The following is a 17,123-nucleotide window of genomic DNA, read 5'->3' as shown; positions in this document are numbered from 1 at the left end:
TGTTGTCAGTGTTAAGTCTGTTCCTTAAACTTTCTTAATCACTGTTATTTAATAATACTCTGAAAAGTATTGATTTTGGAAAGCCTTGATGATCTGCTCCAGTGGTTCTCAACCTATTCTTCACTGTGGACCCCCTTTAAATACTTTTTGTGGCCACATACCATGACCACATAGGATACCACCAAGGCTCAATTCAAGATTTAAATCATAACACTTCTTCAAGCCTTCGTGGACCACTTGTGTTGACATTTGCAGCTGTTATGTTTGACAGCAGATTTCTGCTGCTTCCTAACTGATGTGTGTTTTAGCTTGAATATCTGTTGACCTGTTTAAGCAAGGCAGAATGAGAGTGGGAGGGAGAAAGGAGGGGGCTGTGCCCTTATATAATGGACTTAATGAAGTTTAGTATTAGCAAACTAGACTTCCACACATATAGGCAGCACTAAACTGGATTAAAACCAGCTGTTTTGCTAAACAGTAATCAGGACAAATGGGATTTTTCTCTTGCCTGTGGGCTACAATGAAAAAAAATGTGGTGTAGGAAAAATTGGGTGCTAGTGCAGTACTGTATTAAAAATATGTTCCTTTTCTGAAAATCTGTCTGTTTTTAAAGCTCCTTCCTTTATTAGGCAGCCTTCATTATCTGGGAATGAAGAGTGATGTGATGGCTAAGCTTAAAAGCAAAATTTTTGGAGCATTCCAGTTCTAGGGACCGGAATTACCTTGGTTTATCCTTTATATCATCAGCTTCTTTTCTGGACAACCGCCCCCCCTCACTTCATAATTTGATGGGATGGAAAGGATGGCTGGCCGCAGCTGTTTTGATTCCCACAGCTGTTAATCTCAAAAAAGGTGATTGATGGAAGTCAGCCAGCCTGCAAGTGTAATCCTTTAGAAAAGGCTGGGTTAAACAAGGTCCTGGGAATTTCAGCAGGCCCACATGCTTTTCCTGGGCAGTGACACTCAAATGCAGATGTTCAGGTTCTCAGCAGAGTTTTTCCAAAAGTTTCCATATTTTTCAAGTTACAAGAACTGTCTGTTCTCAGTTTAATCTCCTTTTCCTTCAGGGCAATAATCAAAAGCAAAACCATTTTGATCAGGGTCATGTTTTGAGTTGTTGGGCAATGTTTCTGATCTCTGCAAATGCTGACTGATAATTCGGGTTGTTGGATGGTTGGAAATTTGCCACTCGCAGCCTGAGATAATTCTGTATAAGGAAGATTTTATTGTTCATTAGTTGGGAGTAGAAGGTAGATCTGATCAAAGATAATGAGAAAAGGAAACCCTGGGTTCTGCCAGGTTTTCAAAGAAACACAGGTTTTCTGCCAGGCAGTGATCTTGAAATACCATTTTTAAAAATAGGGATCACAGCTGTGTTCACTCTAGCACAAGGACAGAAGCATCAGCCTGAAGATGACGAGTGAGACATCGTCGAAACGTCACCAGAAATCTCTCAAACTTACATGGGAAGAAACCCGAATATGCCAAGACCTTCATATGTGTGTGTGTGTGTGTGTTTATATGTATATGTATGTATGTATATACATAAATACAGTGTTCCCTCACTTTTTGCGGGGGATGCGTTCCGAGACCGCCCGCGAAAGTCGAATTTCCGCAAAGTAGAGATGCGGAAGTAAATACACCATTTTTGGCTATGGACAGTATCACAAGCCATCCCTTAACACTTTAAACCCCTAAATTAGCATTTCCCATTCCCTTAACAACCATTTACTCACCATTATTACTGGTACTCACCATTGAATAAGACACTTAGTGATCCTGATATTTATAAACATAATTATTTATTAACAATTTTTTTTTTTATTTATTTGAAAAAATTATTAGTTTGGCGATGATGTATGACATCATTATGTGAGAAAAACCATGGTATAGGGGAAAAAACCGCGAAGTATTTTTTAATTAATATTTTTTGAAAAACCGTGGTATAGGCTATTCGCGAAGTTCGAACCCGCGAAAATCGAGGGAACACTGTATATGTATATATGGATTTCAAGTTGTTTATCCATGATTTGAAATGAATTTAAGAAATCTACCTATTCCCTCCCACAATGTCCTATATAAACTGAGTTATTTAACTCACTTCCCAGTCTTTTGTTCATATTATACCACTCAAGACAGAGTAGGTTGGGCTAAGAGAGCGTGACAGTCAGAATCATCTGTTAACTTCCCATGGCCAAGAGTAGATGACTGTGGCTATCTCCAGTCCTATGGCCCATCCATGCTTACGATTAACTGAAGATATTCTGTTGATCATTTTTAGAGAACATGTTTTCACAGTGGTACCTTTATCTCATCCCCAGCTTCCCAGCAAGGCATTTGTGTTTAGCAATTCCAGTTTATCTCTAGTGTTTTGCTTCTGAACCAAGTTATCTTGTAGGAACATCCTATGATGACTCCTTACTGATGTGCCATGGCTTGGTTCAACCTAGTCCTTATCAGAACCTTCCCAGATTCTGCAACCACAACCCTGGGCTTCTTTCCTCTGGTTCCCTCTTTCCAGTACTGTATATTCCTTGAATATTTTGCCTGGGGCTGAAGGAGAATTCAAATAAATGGCTTCTACAGAAGCATCTGCCTAATAATACCTGACCAGTGTTTCACAAAGCACCATTCAGGCTCAGTTAAGGGCTACCAAAATATTTAGTACCCCATTATGGGCGTGGCTTATGCAGGACACCCTACATTTTATTTCAACATCTGTCAGTGCAAATTGGGTGCTCTGGGGTGGAGGTCCATTTTCGCTACCCCACTGCATTTTCCGCATCCCCAATCCGGGCAGTAGCCCACTCCTGCCTAGGCTTCTTGTACAATATTATAGTTTCTGTTTTAAATATGCATTTTGCAATCCTGAAATGACAAATATTTAATTAAAAAGAAAAACAGGGCGATCACTGTCTATAATTAAGATAGAAATGAGAGTTGGGTTTTTCTAGCTTTGGGGTTGTTGGTTCTGTTCCAAATACTGTATTTTTCAGAAGGCGCACATTTTTCCTCACTAAAAGAAGCTAAAATTTGTTTTATACTCAGAATGTAGCTTTTTTGAAGATTTTTCCCCCAAGCCCTAATGAGGTGCTAATGATTTTCACAGCTTGCAGGATTTTTTCATTGCTACTACAGTGTTCCCTTGATTTTCGCGGGAGATGCGTTCTGAGACCGCCCACGAAAGTCGAATTTCCGCAAAGTAAAGATGCGGAAGTAAATACACTATTTTTGGCTATGAACAGTATCCCAAGCCTTCCCTTAACACTTTAAACCCCTAAATTACAATTTCCCATTCCCTTAGAAACCATTTAGATTATTATTCACCATGTTTATTTATTAAAGTTTATTAAAAAAATGTTTTTTAAAGGCAGACGAAAGTTTGGCAATGACATATGACATCATCGGGCGGGAAAAAACGTGGTATAGGGGAAAAAACACGAAGTATTTTTTAATTAATATTTTTGAAAAACCGTGGTATAGACGTTTTGCAAAGTTCGAACCCGCAAAAATCGAGGGAACACTGTACCTCCAAGAAATATTTTTTAAGCGCTAACCAGGGGATAAAATAATGTGCTGAAGCTGACCAGACTAAGGATACTAGCAGTGAAGGGCTACCAAAATTTTTACTACCACACTGTGGGCATGGCTTATGCAGGACGCCCTGCTTTTTCTTTCAACATCTTTCACTGTAAATTGAGTGCTCTGGGGTGGAGCTCCATTTTCACTACCACACTGCTTCCCGCCCCCACCACCACCCAGGTCCGGGCAGTAGACCACCCCTGGATACTAGCCATATAAATACCTGGTAGGCAGATTATTTTTCCCCTATTTTCCTCCCCCAAAACTAAGGTGCATCTTATACTGCAAAAAATAAGGTAAGTACCTTACAGGTGTTCCACAGTTCCTGCCAACAAAGTTTCTTACACAGCCATGGTTTCTACTATCCTCATTTCTTTGAGGAATGAAGAGCTTTTACATCTCCAAAGTCATCTTGTGTATTGGATGGGATGCTTGCAGTGGCCGTTAGCAGTTGCCAAATGCTACCGGCACTGCCATTTTGGAATAATTGGCAGCTGAAATGTAATGGAGAAGAATGCTGCAATTTTGCCCTTTCCTAAGCAACAGGAAGAACAGTAAATCTGTATTCAAAAGTAGCTTGGTTGAAATGGTTGAAATAGGAAGCATCTCCTTTATGTGCCTGTTGTGGTTAGCTCTGGCCCAGCTCCTGCCTCAAGGAATGTGCAGGTGGATGTGGGAGAAACATCCACTTGCTGCAGGCCTGTTTTGCTCCTGATGGAATCTGCCAACGATGACTCCTCTGACCAAGGAAGTGTGAGTGACAGGGAAGAGGGGAGTTTAGCAGACAGCCCAGGAGGAGATCAATCATCTGTATCATCCCTGGATTCTGAACAAGAATTAATGACACATCCACACATGCGTAGATTGATGCATAGAAGACAACAACTGAAGGATTATTACAAGAGAAAATGAGGCCACCTGTGGTTGGGTGGGGCTGCTGTAATTAGTGCTACAGAGTCTTCGGAGAGGGGCGGCATACAAATCTAAGTAATAAATAAATAAATAAAATAAAAGTGCAGCCTGGTGTTTTAGCCTCATGGCAGTTTATCTGATTCATTGTTTCGTCAAGATCGTGGTTTTTTGCTGTTCAGGATTGTGTTTGTGGATTCTCTGGACTTTAAAATTGGACTCAATTTCCCAGTTATTGGGTGAGCAATTGGACTGCATTTAACCTGTGCATTGTGTGTACCAGAAAATCCCTTTGACATTTAAAAAGGGAGCTGTTTCTGTTTTTCTGTTTATAAAAACTTTTGGGTTTTCCTTTTATCGTGTGGTGTGTGTCTTCCTGGACTAATTACCCTGTAATTATGGGCGGTTGAAACACACTGGCAGAACAGTGCCCTGCAAGCTTCCCTCTTCTTAAACTCACATGCTTCTTCTATCCCACTAACCTGTCCATTGAGATATTTTTGGACACCAGTTTACAGGTCTTCTGGAATATTAGTAAAGCTATGTCCAAAAATAACTTGGGTGACAGGTTGGTGAGATGAAGGGGCACAGAATAAAGCCGGGGGAAGCTCTCTCACAGTTTCATTCTATACTTCTACTTCATCTCATTAACCTTTCAGGCAACCATTTTTAACACAGTTCTCCTTGTCTTTACAGCAGCCCCACCCAACCACAGCAGCCCCACCAAACCACAGGTGGCCTCATTTTCTCTTGTAATAATCCTTCAGTTGTTGTCTCCTATGCATCCCTCTACGCATGCGTGGATATGTCATTAATTCTTGTTCAGAATCCAGGGATGATACAGATGATTGATCTCCTCCTGGGCTCTCTGCCAAACTCCCCTCTTCCCTGTCACTCACGCTTCCTTGGTCAGAGGAGGCTTTGTCGGCAGATTCCCTCAGGAGCAAAACAGGTCTATCTACTCAGGAGACATATCTCCATTTGAATAAATCTGTCATTTGGCAAATTCAAAAGGTGGCTACTCTGTCAGGCACCTGCCCGCTTTCCTAACCTTGCCTCTTTCAATTTTAAAGACAGGATTTGATGCATTGTCCTCCCCAACCCCTCTGCCTTGTGACATTGAGTGAGAAATGAAAGTGGGGATTTTCACAAGCCTCTTTATGGAAGCAGATTAAAATTTGACTACAGGGTACAACAAATTGTGCTAGCATACTTTTTTTTTTTTTGAAGCTCAAGAACTAAAAGAATGCACATTTATTTATTTATTTTTAAAGTGCAATTTGTATTTCCACTCCTTGGAAGTAGAGGAAGGCTGATGATTGCATCAGCGTGACAACATCCAGACAAATTCTGTAAGGGAAATATCATGAGACAATATTAGTACACTTACACTAGCCCTGTCAATTGTCAAATCCTTTTCATGTCAAATCCTTACTCCATCCACAAGATTTGCTTAATGACCTCAGCAGGTTTCTTCCTCTGATATGAACATAATTGTCAGGAATGTGACAATAGGGGAATTAAAGTAACTAAAATCCTTTTTGCAGTTGTTAAAGCTGATCTAAACTAAATTATATTGCCTGATTAGGTACAGATCAAAGTTCCTTTTATCATATCATACAACTATTGCAATGATACATATACAGAGCCTTCATCTTAAAGCAGAGATCTTCAAAATCTTAAAGTTGTCAAGTTTGGGGACTCCTGTTTTAAGGTTTTAAGATGTGATCTTCTGATTTTCTACTAGAAGAGGCTAATTTTTCCAAATTGCAGACCTCAGTTCATATCACCCCTCATTCAGCAATCTGTTCAAAAGGTCTCTCTCCCCCCCCCCCCCCCCCCCCCCCCCCCCCCCCCCCCCCCAGTTCAGATAAAAGATCTCTGGCAATGAATATCTTCTTGGTATAAATCAGTACGATTATAATACAAAAGAGTTGGGGAAAATAATATTGCCACTAGAATGTTCCCATTTTTTTACATTTTAAAGATGGAACACACAAAATTCTTACAAAAGAGAAATATAAAGCTTAATAGGAAATAATTCCATAATATTTACCTTAGTCATTCAAACTTCAAAAATCTGCTCTGGGTGCGGGGAAATTGCAGCTAAGCTCCAATCTCCGCGAAATTGGAACAACGTAATAAATAAATTTCTAAATCTATTATCCAAGCCCATTTAAGCTTGTATCTTGTCACTCTGTGCTTCTAAATCCTATCTCTCTAGAGCTTTAATACTTTAATCTCTCACCCTGATTTCTCTAAGCCTATAATATCTTTCCATCAATATTATATTGCCAGATATCACCTTCAAAATCCACAGTCCCGTCTCCATTAACGTCAGCATCCTTCACCATATCGTTAATCTCTTGAGGGGTCATCGTCTCACTCATCAAACGCTGCATGGTCTGACGCAGCTCAATCAAGGTGATCTTGCCATCCCCATTTGTGTCAAACTGGAAAGAAGACCCAGAATTATTCAGAATACCCGCGCACATTTTCTATACTGGAACCAAAAGGAGGATTAGCTGTGAACCTACGTAGTAATGGCATTTGAGAGAGCAATGACCATAGCTATGGTCCAATATTATTATTATTATTATTATTATTATTATTATTATTATTATTATTATTATTATTATTATTATTTAGATTTGTATGCCGCCCCTCTTCGTAGACTCGGGGCGGCTCACAACAATAACAAAGACAATGTAAAAACAAATCTAATAATTTAAAAAACACTAAAAACCCCATTATTAAAAGCAAACATACACACAAACATACCATGTATGAACTGTATAGGCCCGGGGGAGATGTCTCAGTTCCCCCATGCCTGACGGCAGAGGTGGGTCTTAAGAGGTTTACGAAAGGCAAGGAGGGTGGGGGCAGTTCTAATCTCCGGGGGGAGCTGGTTCCAGAGGGTCGGGGCTGCCACAGAGAAGGCTCTTCCCCTGGGTCCCGCCAAACAACATTGTTTAGTCAACGGGACCCGGAGAAGGCCAACTCTGTGGGACCTAACCGGTCGCTGGGATTCATGCGGCAGAAGGCAGTCCCAGAGATATTCTCGTCTGATGCCATGAAGGGCTTTATAGGTCATAACCAACACTTTGAATTGTGACCAGAAACTGATCGGCAACCAATATATCAGGACCTATTCTCCAAAGCACCTGAAAGCGGGACTAGAAGCAATAGATGGAAGCTAATGAAGGAGAAAAGCAACCTAAAAATTAGGACAAATTTCCTGACAGTTAAGAACAGTCTAGAATTTATGAGTCTCCAACACTGGAATTTTGTAAGGCAGTGGACAACCATTTGTGTGAAATGGTATAGGACAGTGATGGCAAACCTTTTTTTCCTCTAGTGCCAAAAGTGTCTATGTGAACACTATTACATGCGCACTAGTGCCCGTGCTCATAATTCAATGCCCCTCTGTACATGCGTGCCTGACCCTCCCCACTGTCCCACCACCCAAGATCCCTTCCAACTCTTGTTATTTTATTCTATATCTCAGGTTTTTGGAATATATTAAACATTATTCTTTGGTGAAGGAATTGCTCCCTACCAGATGCCATAAACTGAGATGAACACCTATCATCTTTTATTAACGGTAGGATTGTTTGATGCGATTTAGAAAGAACACAGCTCTCTTAAATATAGTGATACCTTGTCTTATGAACTTAATTGGTTCCAGGACGAGGTTCGTCAGGTGAAAAGTTTGTAAGATGAAACAATGTTTCCCATAGGAATCAATGGAAAAGCGATTAATGCGTGCAAGCCCAAACGTCATCCCTTTGCCAGCCGAAGTGCCCATTTTTGTGCTGCTGGGATTTCGCTGAGGTTTCCCTCACTGGAAAACCCCACCTCCGGATTTCCGTTGCCAGTGAAGCGCCCGTTTTTGTGATGCTGGGATTCCCCTGCTAGGATTTCCCTGCAGCATCGCAAAAACGCGGAAGTCCAGAGGTGGAGTTTTCCATGGAGGGGAGCCTCAGGGGAATCCCAGTAGCGCAAAAACGGGTGCTTTGCTGGCAACGGAAGTTCCGGAGGTGGGGTTTCCCAACGAGGGGAGCCTTCGCCTGGCAATGGAAGTCTGGAGGTCGGGCATCCCAGCGGCGGCGGCAGGTTCATAAAGTGAAAATAGTTCGGAAGAAGAGACAAAAAAACCTTAAACCCCAGGTTCGTATCTCAAAAAGTTCATATGACAAGGGGTTCGTAAGACGAGGTATCACAGTATATGACAAGCCAGATGCTAATTGAAAATAGATGCCTTGGTCTTAGCTGGAAAAGCATTAATTTCCAAGTCTCCACTTTCCATAGGTGACATTACAGATTTAATTATCACAGTTCTGGTAGCTGTTTTTTCCCTTAGGCCATTTGCACTTTCGAAGTGCAGGTGGATTAGAAATATCACTCTCTAACTAGTGTGATGATCTTTTGTGCTGAATGGGATGTTTTTAAATTTTTCAAATTTAATTCTATGGCTGGCTGGGTAATTTTGGGAGTTGAAGTCCATGCACCTTTCAAACAGTTAAGGTTGAGGAACATTGCTCCAGTTGGTTTCCTCCATATGTGCTAGAAGTGCAATTTCAAACTTTTGAAGGAGAATGTTGGGATGAGCAATTTTATTGAGGAAGAGATGCATCATGGGCATCACATCTATTTAGGTAGCCAATGGAATGTGCTATTGTCCAGTCTAAGAGGCAGCACAAAATATACCAGAACTAATTTGCTTGGTACATATAGCCAATTGTTATTTGTCCTTGTTAATGTCTCCTATAGGGGAGATGGAGCTAATGACATAGAAGAGGGTATGATATGCCCAGCTCTTTCAGTTGCTTTTGACTGACATGCGCAGGCTCCTATCCACCCAAACTCTTGTGGTGGATAGTGACTGACAAATTTGGATGTCATATTTACTTTCCCTTCCCAGATCCCCTGAAATATGTGTTTGTACCACACATGGGGTGTGGTAAGTTTCATAGGGTGGCAACATTGACCAAAGTGGGAAGGGTATCTTCAACAATTTTAGCATATGTCATTCCTCTCTGTCCACCACCACCCCTGCTTAATGGAGCTTCTCCGCAAGATGTATGGATTATGGCTATCATGGGCCTTCCTAAATATGCCCATGTCACACCAACACTCCACAGTCTGCATTGGTTGCCGATCAGTTTCCGGTTACAATTCAAAGTGTTGGTTATGACCTATAAAGTCATGGCATCGGACCAGAATATCTCCGTGACCGCCTTCTGCTGCACGAATCCCAGTGACCAGTTAGGTCCCACAGAGTTGGCCTTCTCCGGGTCTCATCGACTAAACAATGTCGTTTGGCGGGACCCAGGGGAAGAGCCTTCTCTGTGGTGGCCCTGACCTTCTAAAACCAACTCCCCCCAGATATCAGAGTTGCCCCCACCCTCCTTGCCTTCCGTAAGCTCCTTAAAACCCACCTCTGTCATCAGGCATGGGGGAATTGAGATATTCCCTTCCCCCTAGGCTTATAAAATTTATGCATGGTATGTCTGTATGTATGATTGGTTCCTTAAATTGGGGTTTTTTTACATTACTTTTAATATTAGATTTGTTCATATCGTCTTTTTGCTGTTTTGTTATTAGCCGCTCCGAGTCTACGGAGAGGGGCGGCATGCAAATCTAATAAATAAATAAATAAATAATAAATAAATAATAAATAAATGGCTTCCATATAAGGGTGAGGTTTCCTGAATTTTTTGTCCCAGGATTTGATTCACAGAATGGGGTAATAGAAGCTGCCTTTAGTACAGATGTGTTGCCTGAAATGGGCCATGGACCGACCTTCAGTTGAGCTAGGGATTTGTTGACAGCTGTGGTGGCACTGGCTAAAGCAGGAAAGTCTGTTGCACAGCTTCTGGCTAGCTATCTAAATTTAAAATCTTATCCAGTCATAACCAACATTTGAAAAGGGGTTATTTAGGCATTTTTTCCCCATCAACAAAGGATTCTTTTAATCTCTGTACATTAATTGGCCTGTTAGCCAGTTGCCTTGTTAATAAATTTAATTTAATAAACCCATCAGGAGATGTTAGCTCCAATATGTGCACCAGACATAGTGCACAAATAAATTGAAAGGGAAATTCAAAATATAGTACCTGCTATAGTAATTGCAATTCTGATTGTGCTTTATCCCACAGACACAAAAACACACATACACACACATCCCAAGTAGAGGGACATAAACAAGAAACTAAGGAGAAGTCTGGGCCTTTTCCTCTTTCCCCACAGATTGAAGTGGGCTTGAATTAGTCATCTCTCTGGGAATGGATTTGGCTTCTTTCTGTCAAGGTCATTTTCTTTATTCACTACAAGAAGTCTCTATAGAAAACCAGACAGTGGGCAGAAACTACGGCTAAGTATAGGTTGTCCTTACATTTTGTTTGTACAACCATAAGAAGATGCTGATGTGGATGAAGTTTATTTCAGATCAAGAAATCAGGAAATGAACTTAAAATAAAGAGAGACCATCTAATCCAGCTTTCCTTTCAGGATCTAGCTCCTGTGCCTTGACATCTGTTTTTACCTCCTTGAAGACATCTCTCATCTCTTGAACGCCAATCATGCCCGCTGTTTCTGCCAGTAGTTTTGGGGTCATCAACTCTACAAAGTCCTCAAAAGCCACGTGTCCCCCAACTGTAACAAAAAAAGTTATACTTCTTAAAGTAGTTAAAAAACAAAAACAAAAACCCTACCCCTACCAAGAGCATCTAGATATCGTGCCTTCTCCTTCAGTTCCTTGGTCAAAAGCTTTTTCAGAATATCAAGGAGAAAATAATAGAAAATGTATCAATTCTGTGGCCGCCCCATACTTCCTAAGTGAGTACCAAAGCATCATGTTAATAATTTAGTTTTGGATTTGACAAACAACTGGATAAGAGAGCATGTGAGATCATTTCTATCAGAAGGAGGAATGAAAATTGCAATAAATGCACTTTAGTTTTGAAATAATGTGATCTACTAGTCCAATTCATATTCAAAGAACTGAAGAAGTTTCCCATTATCATTCCTTTAAAAAATTGGATACTTAGGCAAAAAATAATAAGTTCTTTGACTCGCTGTGGTCTTTATAAAAATCTTTTCTCTTAGCCATTATTTTATTTGTGGGAACAAAACAAATGGGATTTTCTTTCCAATGCAAATAATTGTTTCATAGGGGAAGACCTGTAGTAAAGTCTTACTACAGGAAATAAAGGGAATCTCTTCTTTCTGCTACAATCATCCCTTTCAGCAGCTGATCTTCGCTCATTTAAAAAAAGGTTCAAATTAAACAAGATGTATAAACATCACATGTAATTAATTCCTGAAGGGCAATCATCGACCACTGTTGTTCCTTAGATCCAGTGAAAGGTTACCAAATTTTTTACTACCACACTGTGGGCGTGGCTTATGCATTTTCTTTCAACATCTTTCAGTACAAATTGGGTGCTCTGGGGTGGAGCTCCATTTTTGTTACCCCACTGCGTCCCCACCCCGGTCTGGGCAGTAGCCCACCCCTGCTTAGATCTGAAATAGACCTTTCAATCTTAACAAATTTACTGGCCAAAAGCCAGTAGTAAATGCCTTTAATGAAAGATCCAGTTCCCCCCCATCAATAAGTAGTTTTCCTTCAGAAACAACTACACACCAAGAAAAAAGAGTGACTGGGAACTCAAAGATCTCTAATAGTTGTTGAAGTAAACTTCCCATCACTCAGTATTGACTACAATGATACGAGTTGGAGTTCAGAGACATCTGGAAAGTCTCAGACTTAGGTTTCCCTTACTCTTTCCAACAACTACTTACGATTCATGTTGATCTGTTGAGACAGCTCTATGAGTTCCATCTCGGTTGGCATGTAGCCCATTGTTCTCATGAGGTTACCCAAATCTTTGCAGCTGATAAATCCGTCTTTGTCCTTGTCAAACTCCTGAAAGGCTTCACAAAGTTCTGTTTTTGCATGATGAGGAAGATGATGAAGATGATAAAGAATCAGATAAGATCATGGCTGGGCTTTTGTAACATGCTTGAGTAATTTAAGCTTAGAGTGTTGCAGGAGCTCAGCCCTTAGTATGCTATGTATATCAGATCACCTCTTAAACCATAATATGGTTTGCATGCTTGGGCATATCATTTCTGTTTTTTTAATCTGGATTTATTTAGCTTGGAGCCATTTTGGAGCAAAATGATACAGAAATGTCATTGATTGATTGACTGTTAAACAAGCAAACAACCTAGCTCCTGAATCTCATTGTTTTAAACCCTGTTAATAATACGCTATTCCTTCTTGTTAATTTTTTTATTTAGAGACCTCCCACTGAAGCTACATTACTAAGAAAATTAAACTAATTCTGACTTTATTTTTATGTTGGAATATGAATAGTAGGCCCAGAAAGGCACCTGCTCCACCATCCCTCGTTATGAATTTATTTCAGCACACAATTAATACTTGTCCTTTTTAACAGTCTCCAGGGGAATTCTGAGAGCACACTTTTTCAAGGAAGATTATCTGTTACTGATGTTTCTTCAATCTTTTCTAACCTCCCAAAGGACTTCAGCAGATCTTGGAGCACTAGTTTAATATATTAGTCAGAATCAGATATGTGTACAAACAGAAGTTTGACCTACCTTCAATTTCATCTCCACTCAGTTCACGTTGCTGTAACAAACAAACAAAAAAAGACATTCACTACAGTAGAGGGACAAAAACAAGGAACTCTGAAACCAAGGCTGATGTTGCTAAACCCAGAAGAAAACTTGTCCTTTTGGGGGTGGGAGGAACTAGAGGAATCAAGTCACCATAATTCTACCCTTAACTCTCCACTCAATTGGCCCCAACCATAACTCCTCAACTAGAGCATTTTATTGTTCTTGGCCAATGGAAAATATTGCACTGAATGGCAAGAAATCACGGTATCCCAAAATAGCAGGTTAAAACCCAAATAACTATCAGGAAATGGAAAAGCTAAAGCCACTGGGCTTTTAGATTCATTGGATCCTCTCTCAATGAGATGAATAAATTCAATGGCGAACAAGTCTTATAAGTAGTTCAGGTAACTGCTAGCTACTGATTGTGGATCAGGTTGCGACAGGCAACAGATGAATGAGTAGAATAGAACAGAACAGAACAGAACAGAATAGAATAGAATAGAATAGAATAGAATAGAATAGCTTTGATTAGGAAATAAAAGAAGAATATTTGAGAAGACAGCCTAAACCAAGCTGCTCACAATAGAGGTAAAAAAGACTCCGGTTTTTTCTTGTAAACTTTGCGAGTGAATGGAACAAACCCCCAACTAGAAAAAACAAAGAGAAGTTGGAAGATAAGCCTCACTTGACATGGACCATACTTATTTATATTTCTGTCATCTCCATTGTTTGTAAACCTGTGCGATTTACCACAAGTAAAAGTGCGGATAAAAGCATTAGAAAACATGTCTTTTTCAACTGCCTTCTTCTCTCTAATATTTGTTTATATGTACATATGTTTACTTTTCTTCTGTCATGTTTTCATCATATGCTAAATTAAATCTAATTAATTAACAATACCTCGTAAAATACAATTATCTCTTTTCAACTTTCTCCTATTTACAGTATTATCTTCCCACTGTTGAATTACAATGCAACACCCATCATCCTGGACAAATTGGTAGGAGCTCGGAGCCCAATAGAAACATAGAAGACTGACAGCAGAAAAAGACCTCATGATCCATCTAGTCTACCCTTATACTATTTCCTGTATTTTTATCTTAGGATGGATATAGTATATTTATCCCAGGCATGTTTAAATTCAGTTACTGTGGATTTACCAACTATGTCTGCTGGAAGTTTGTTCCGAGGATCTACTACTCTTTCAGTAAAATAATATTTTCTCATGTTGCTTTTGATCTTTCCCCCAACTAACTTCAGATTGTGTCCCCTTGTTCTTGTGTTCACTTTCCTATTAAAAACACTTCCCTCCTGAACCTTATTTAACCCTTTAACATATTTAAATGTTTCGATCATGTCCCCCCTTTTCCTTCTGTCCTCCAGACTATACAGATTGAGTTCATTAAGTCTTTCCTGATACGTTTTATGTTTAAGACCTTCCACCATTTTTGTAGCCGGTCTTTGGACCCGTTCAATTTTGTCAATATCTTTTTGTAGGTGAGGTCTCCAGAACTGAACACAGTACTCCAAATGTGGTCTCACCAGCGCTCTATATAGAGGGATCACAATCTCCCTCTTCCTGCTTGTTATACCTCTAGCTATGCAGCCAAGCATCCTGCTTGCTTTTCCTACCGTCCGACCACACTGCTCAACCATTTTGAGATTGTCAGAAATCACTACCCCTAAATCCTTCTCTTCTGAAGTTTTTTTTCATTTTTCAAAGGTTGGGAAATGTTTTTTTTAAGATTCCTTTAGAAGAAAACCCAGGCATCTATCTATCTCTCCCACCACAATTTCATACTTTTACTATCTTCTGCCTAGTTTGGATCCGTGATCCAATTCTATTGCATATCCTGAATTAGAAACAGAATACCTTCCTGTGGCAGAGAGTGAAATCTGGGAATATTACAATCCTGCCCTGGACCACTTTTGAGTTAATTGCTCTTTCACTGAAAAAAGACACAACTCTATTCTGGTGCCTTTCCCCTAACCTGTGAGGCTACCCCACCAATGCTCATGACCCAATCCCTACTAGACAGCCCATACCCTCTGCTTGTCAGCAATGTTCTTGCGCAAGAAGATGCAGGCCGCTCCCAGTCCGTTCTGCATGGTGCAGAGAGATGTGGGTCCCAGTCCAGTTGCCAAGTCCCCAGCCAGTCTGCCTGGTGCCCAATCTTCAACAGCCGGAAAAACGGCTCTTTGGAAGAGGCTGATTTATAGAGGGAGAAAAGGATCATCTCTCCTTCATTTCCGACCCCTCCTCCATCCAGGCCTTTTTTGTTCTTCTCCTGGCTGTGACATCTGTAGAATAAATCTCTCCTCTTTTGACCAGATTAACACCGGCCACGTGGTGAAAATTGGCAGCCTGGACCAGCTTGGCTTCTCAGGAAGTATGGAAGAGACGGAAGCTTCCAGAACATTAAAACGGGGAAGAAAAGGATGGGTAGCCAGTATGTGTGTGTAGCAATTAAGCCATCAGCCTAAAAAAAAACTGGATGAGTATGTGTTCCAATCCTGACATAGGCAGAAATACAACTGGGTAGGCCAGTCAGTCACTGTTAGCCCTGGAAAGGAGGCAATGGCAAATCATTGCCAAGAAAACTGTGGGGACTAGGCACTTATGAGGAATCAACAATGTCTTCAGAGCACACATCAAATACATACACAAAACACCACCACAGAATAAACTATTTTTTTAAAGTTTAGGTATAAAAATAAAAAAAAACCTCCACATTCTCCAAATCTCAGAGGAAAACCCCATATAAATAATAATAGTAATAGTAATAGTAATAGTAATAGTAATAATAATAATAATAATAATAATAATAATAATAATAATAATAATAATACCTACAAAAAGATATTGACAAAATTGAACGGGTCCAAAGACGGGCTACAAGAATGGGTGGAAGGTCTTAAGCATAAAACGTATCAGGAAAGACTTCATGAACTCAATCTGTATAGTCTGGAGGACAGAAGGAAAAGGGGGGACATGATCGAAACATTTAAATATGTTAAAGGGTTAAATAAGGTCCAGGAGGGAAGTATTTTTAATAGGAAAGTGAACACAAGAACAAGGGGACACAATCGGAAGTTAGTTGGGGGAAAGATCAAAAGCAACGTGAGAAAATATTATTTCACTGAAAGAGTAGTAGATCCTTGGAACAAACTTCCAGCAGACATGGTTGGTAAATCCACAGTAACTGAATTTAAACATGCCTGGGATAAACATATATCCATTGTAAGATGAAATACAGGAAATAGTATAAGGGCAGACTAGATGGACATGAGGTCTTTTTCAGCCGTCAGTCTTCTATGTTTCTATGTTAATAATAATAATAATAATAATAATAATAATAATAATAATAATTTATTAGATTTGTATGCCGCCCCTCTCCGAGGACTCGGGGCATCTCAACATAAACAGTGTACAAATCCAAAAAATTTTTTTCCCGTTTTATTGGCATATAGTTTTAAGAATGTAATGGCTATCTTGCCCACTGTGGCCTTTATCTAGGGGTGGGATACTGCCTGGACAAGGGGGGATGCAGTGGGGTAGCAAAAATGGAGCTCCGCCCCAAAGCACCCAATTTGCACTGAAAGAGGTTGAAAAAAAATGCAGGGCATCCTGCATAAGCCACACCCACAGTGTGGTAGTAAAAACTTTGGTAGCCCTTCACTGCCTTTATACCTCCTGAAATATATAAATACATGGCCCTTAGCCATATAAAAAGTCTGCCACCACTGTGTTGAGCATAAATACTGCTATGGCAGGCCACACCTGGATTTTTAGAATCATTTGATCCTTGAGAGGTTTAGAGCAGTCATGATCTAGTTTAACTCCTAAGTGTGGTTCTTAAAATTGGAGAAAAGGTGGTGGCAACTCTAAGGTTTCCTGCCTGAGTAAGGGGTTGAACTAGAAGACCTCTGAGGTCCCTTCCAAGTTATCAAGTTGTCTCAAGGGAGATTTATTAATTGGATTT

General features: G+C 40.1%; 2 protein-coding genes across 3 annotated transcripts in view; both read right to left on the bottom strand.

Annotated features, from left to right (window-relative positions):
• Window positions 1–17,123, bottom strand: part of LOC139155235 (linker for activation of T-cells family member 1-like) — a 126,519-nt gene that overhangs the window by 10,450 nt on the left and 98,946 nt on the right. The gene's annotated exons all lie outside the window — the stretch shown is intronic.
• Window positions 5,816–15,249, bottom strand: LOC139155246 (calcium-binding protein 5-like). The gene is made up of 6 exons (XM_070730357.1): window positions 15,187–15,249; window positions 13,120–13,150; window positions 12,298–12,441; window positions 11,039–11,148; window positions 6,797–6,944; window positions 5,816–5,841 (listed from the first exon to the last, which is right to left on the bottom strand). The coding sequence occupies exons 1-6, from the start codon at window positions 15,247–15,249 to the stop codon at window positions 5,816–5,818; spliced, it is 522 nt and encodes a 173-aa protein (XP_070586458.1).

The sequence above is a fragment of the Erythrolamprus reginae genome, unplaced genomic scaffold (genome assembly GCF_031021105.1).
Source record: "Erythrolamprus reginae isolate rEryReg1 unplaced genomic scaffold, rEryReg1.hap1 H_1, whole genome shotgun sequence".
Classification (NCBI taxonomy): domain Eukaryota; kingdom Metazoa; phylum Chordata; class Lepidosauria; order Squamata; family Dipsadidae; genus Erythrolamprus; species Erythrolamprus reginae.
Note: the sequence above shows the minus strand (reverse complement) of the source record. Positions and strands in the feature narration are given on the sequence as shown.

Coding starts and splice junctions, on each gene's coding strand:
- LOC139155246 (XM_070730357.1), bottom strand. CDS start 15,249: ATGCAGAACGGACTGGGAGCGGCCTGCATCTTCTTGCGCAAGAACATT. Junction 13,151..15,186: donor ACATTGCTGACAAGCAGAGG/GTATGGGCTGTC, acceptor TGTTTGTTACAG/CAACGTGAACTGAGTGGAGA. Junction 11,149..12,297: donor TCAACAGATCAACATGAATC/GTAAGTAGTTGT, acceptor TTTTTGTTACAG/TTGGGGGACACGTGGCTTTT.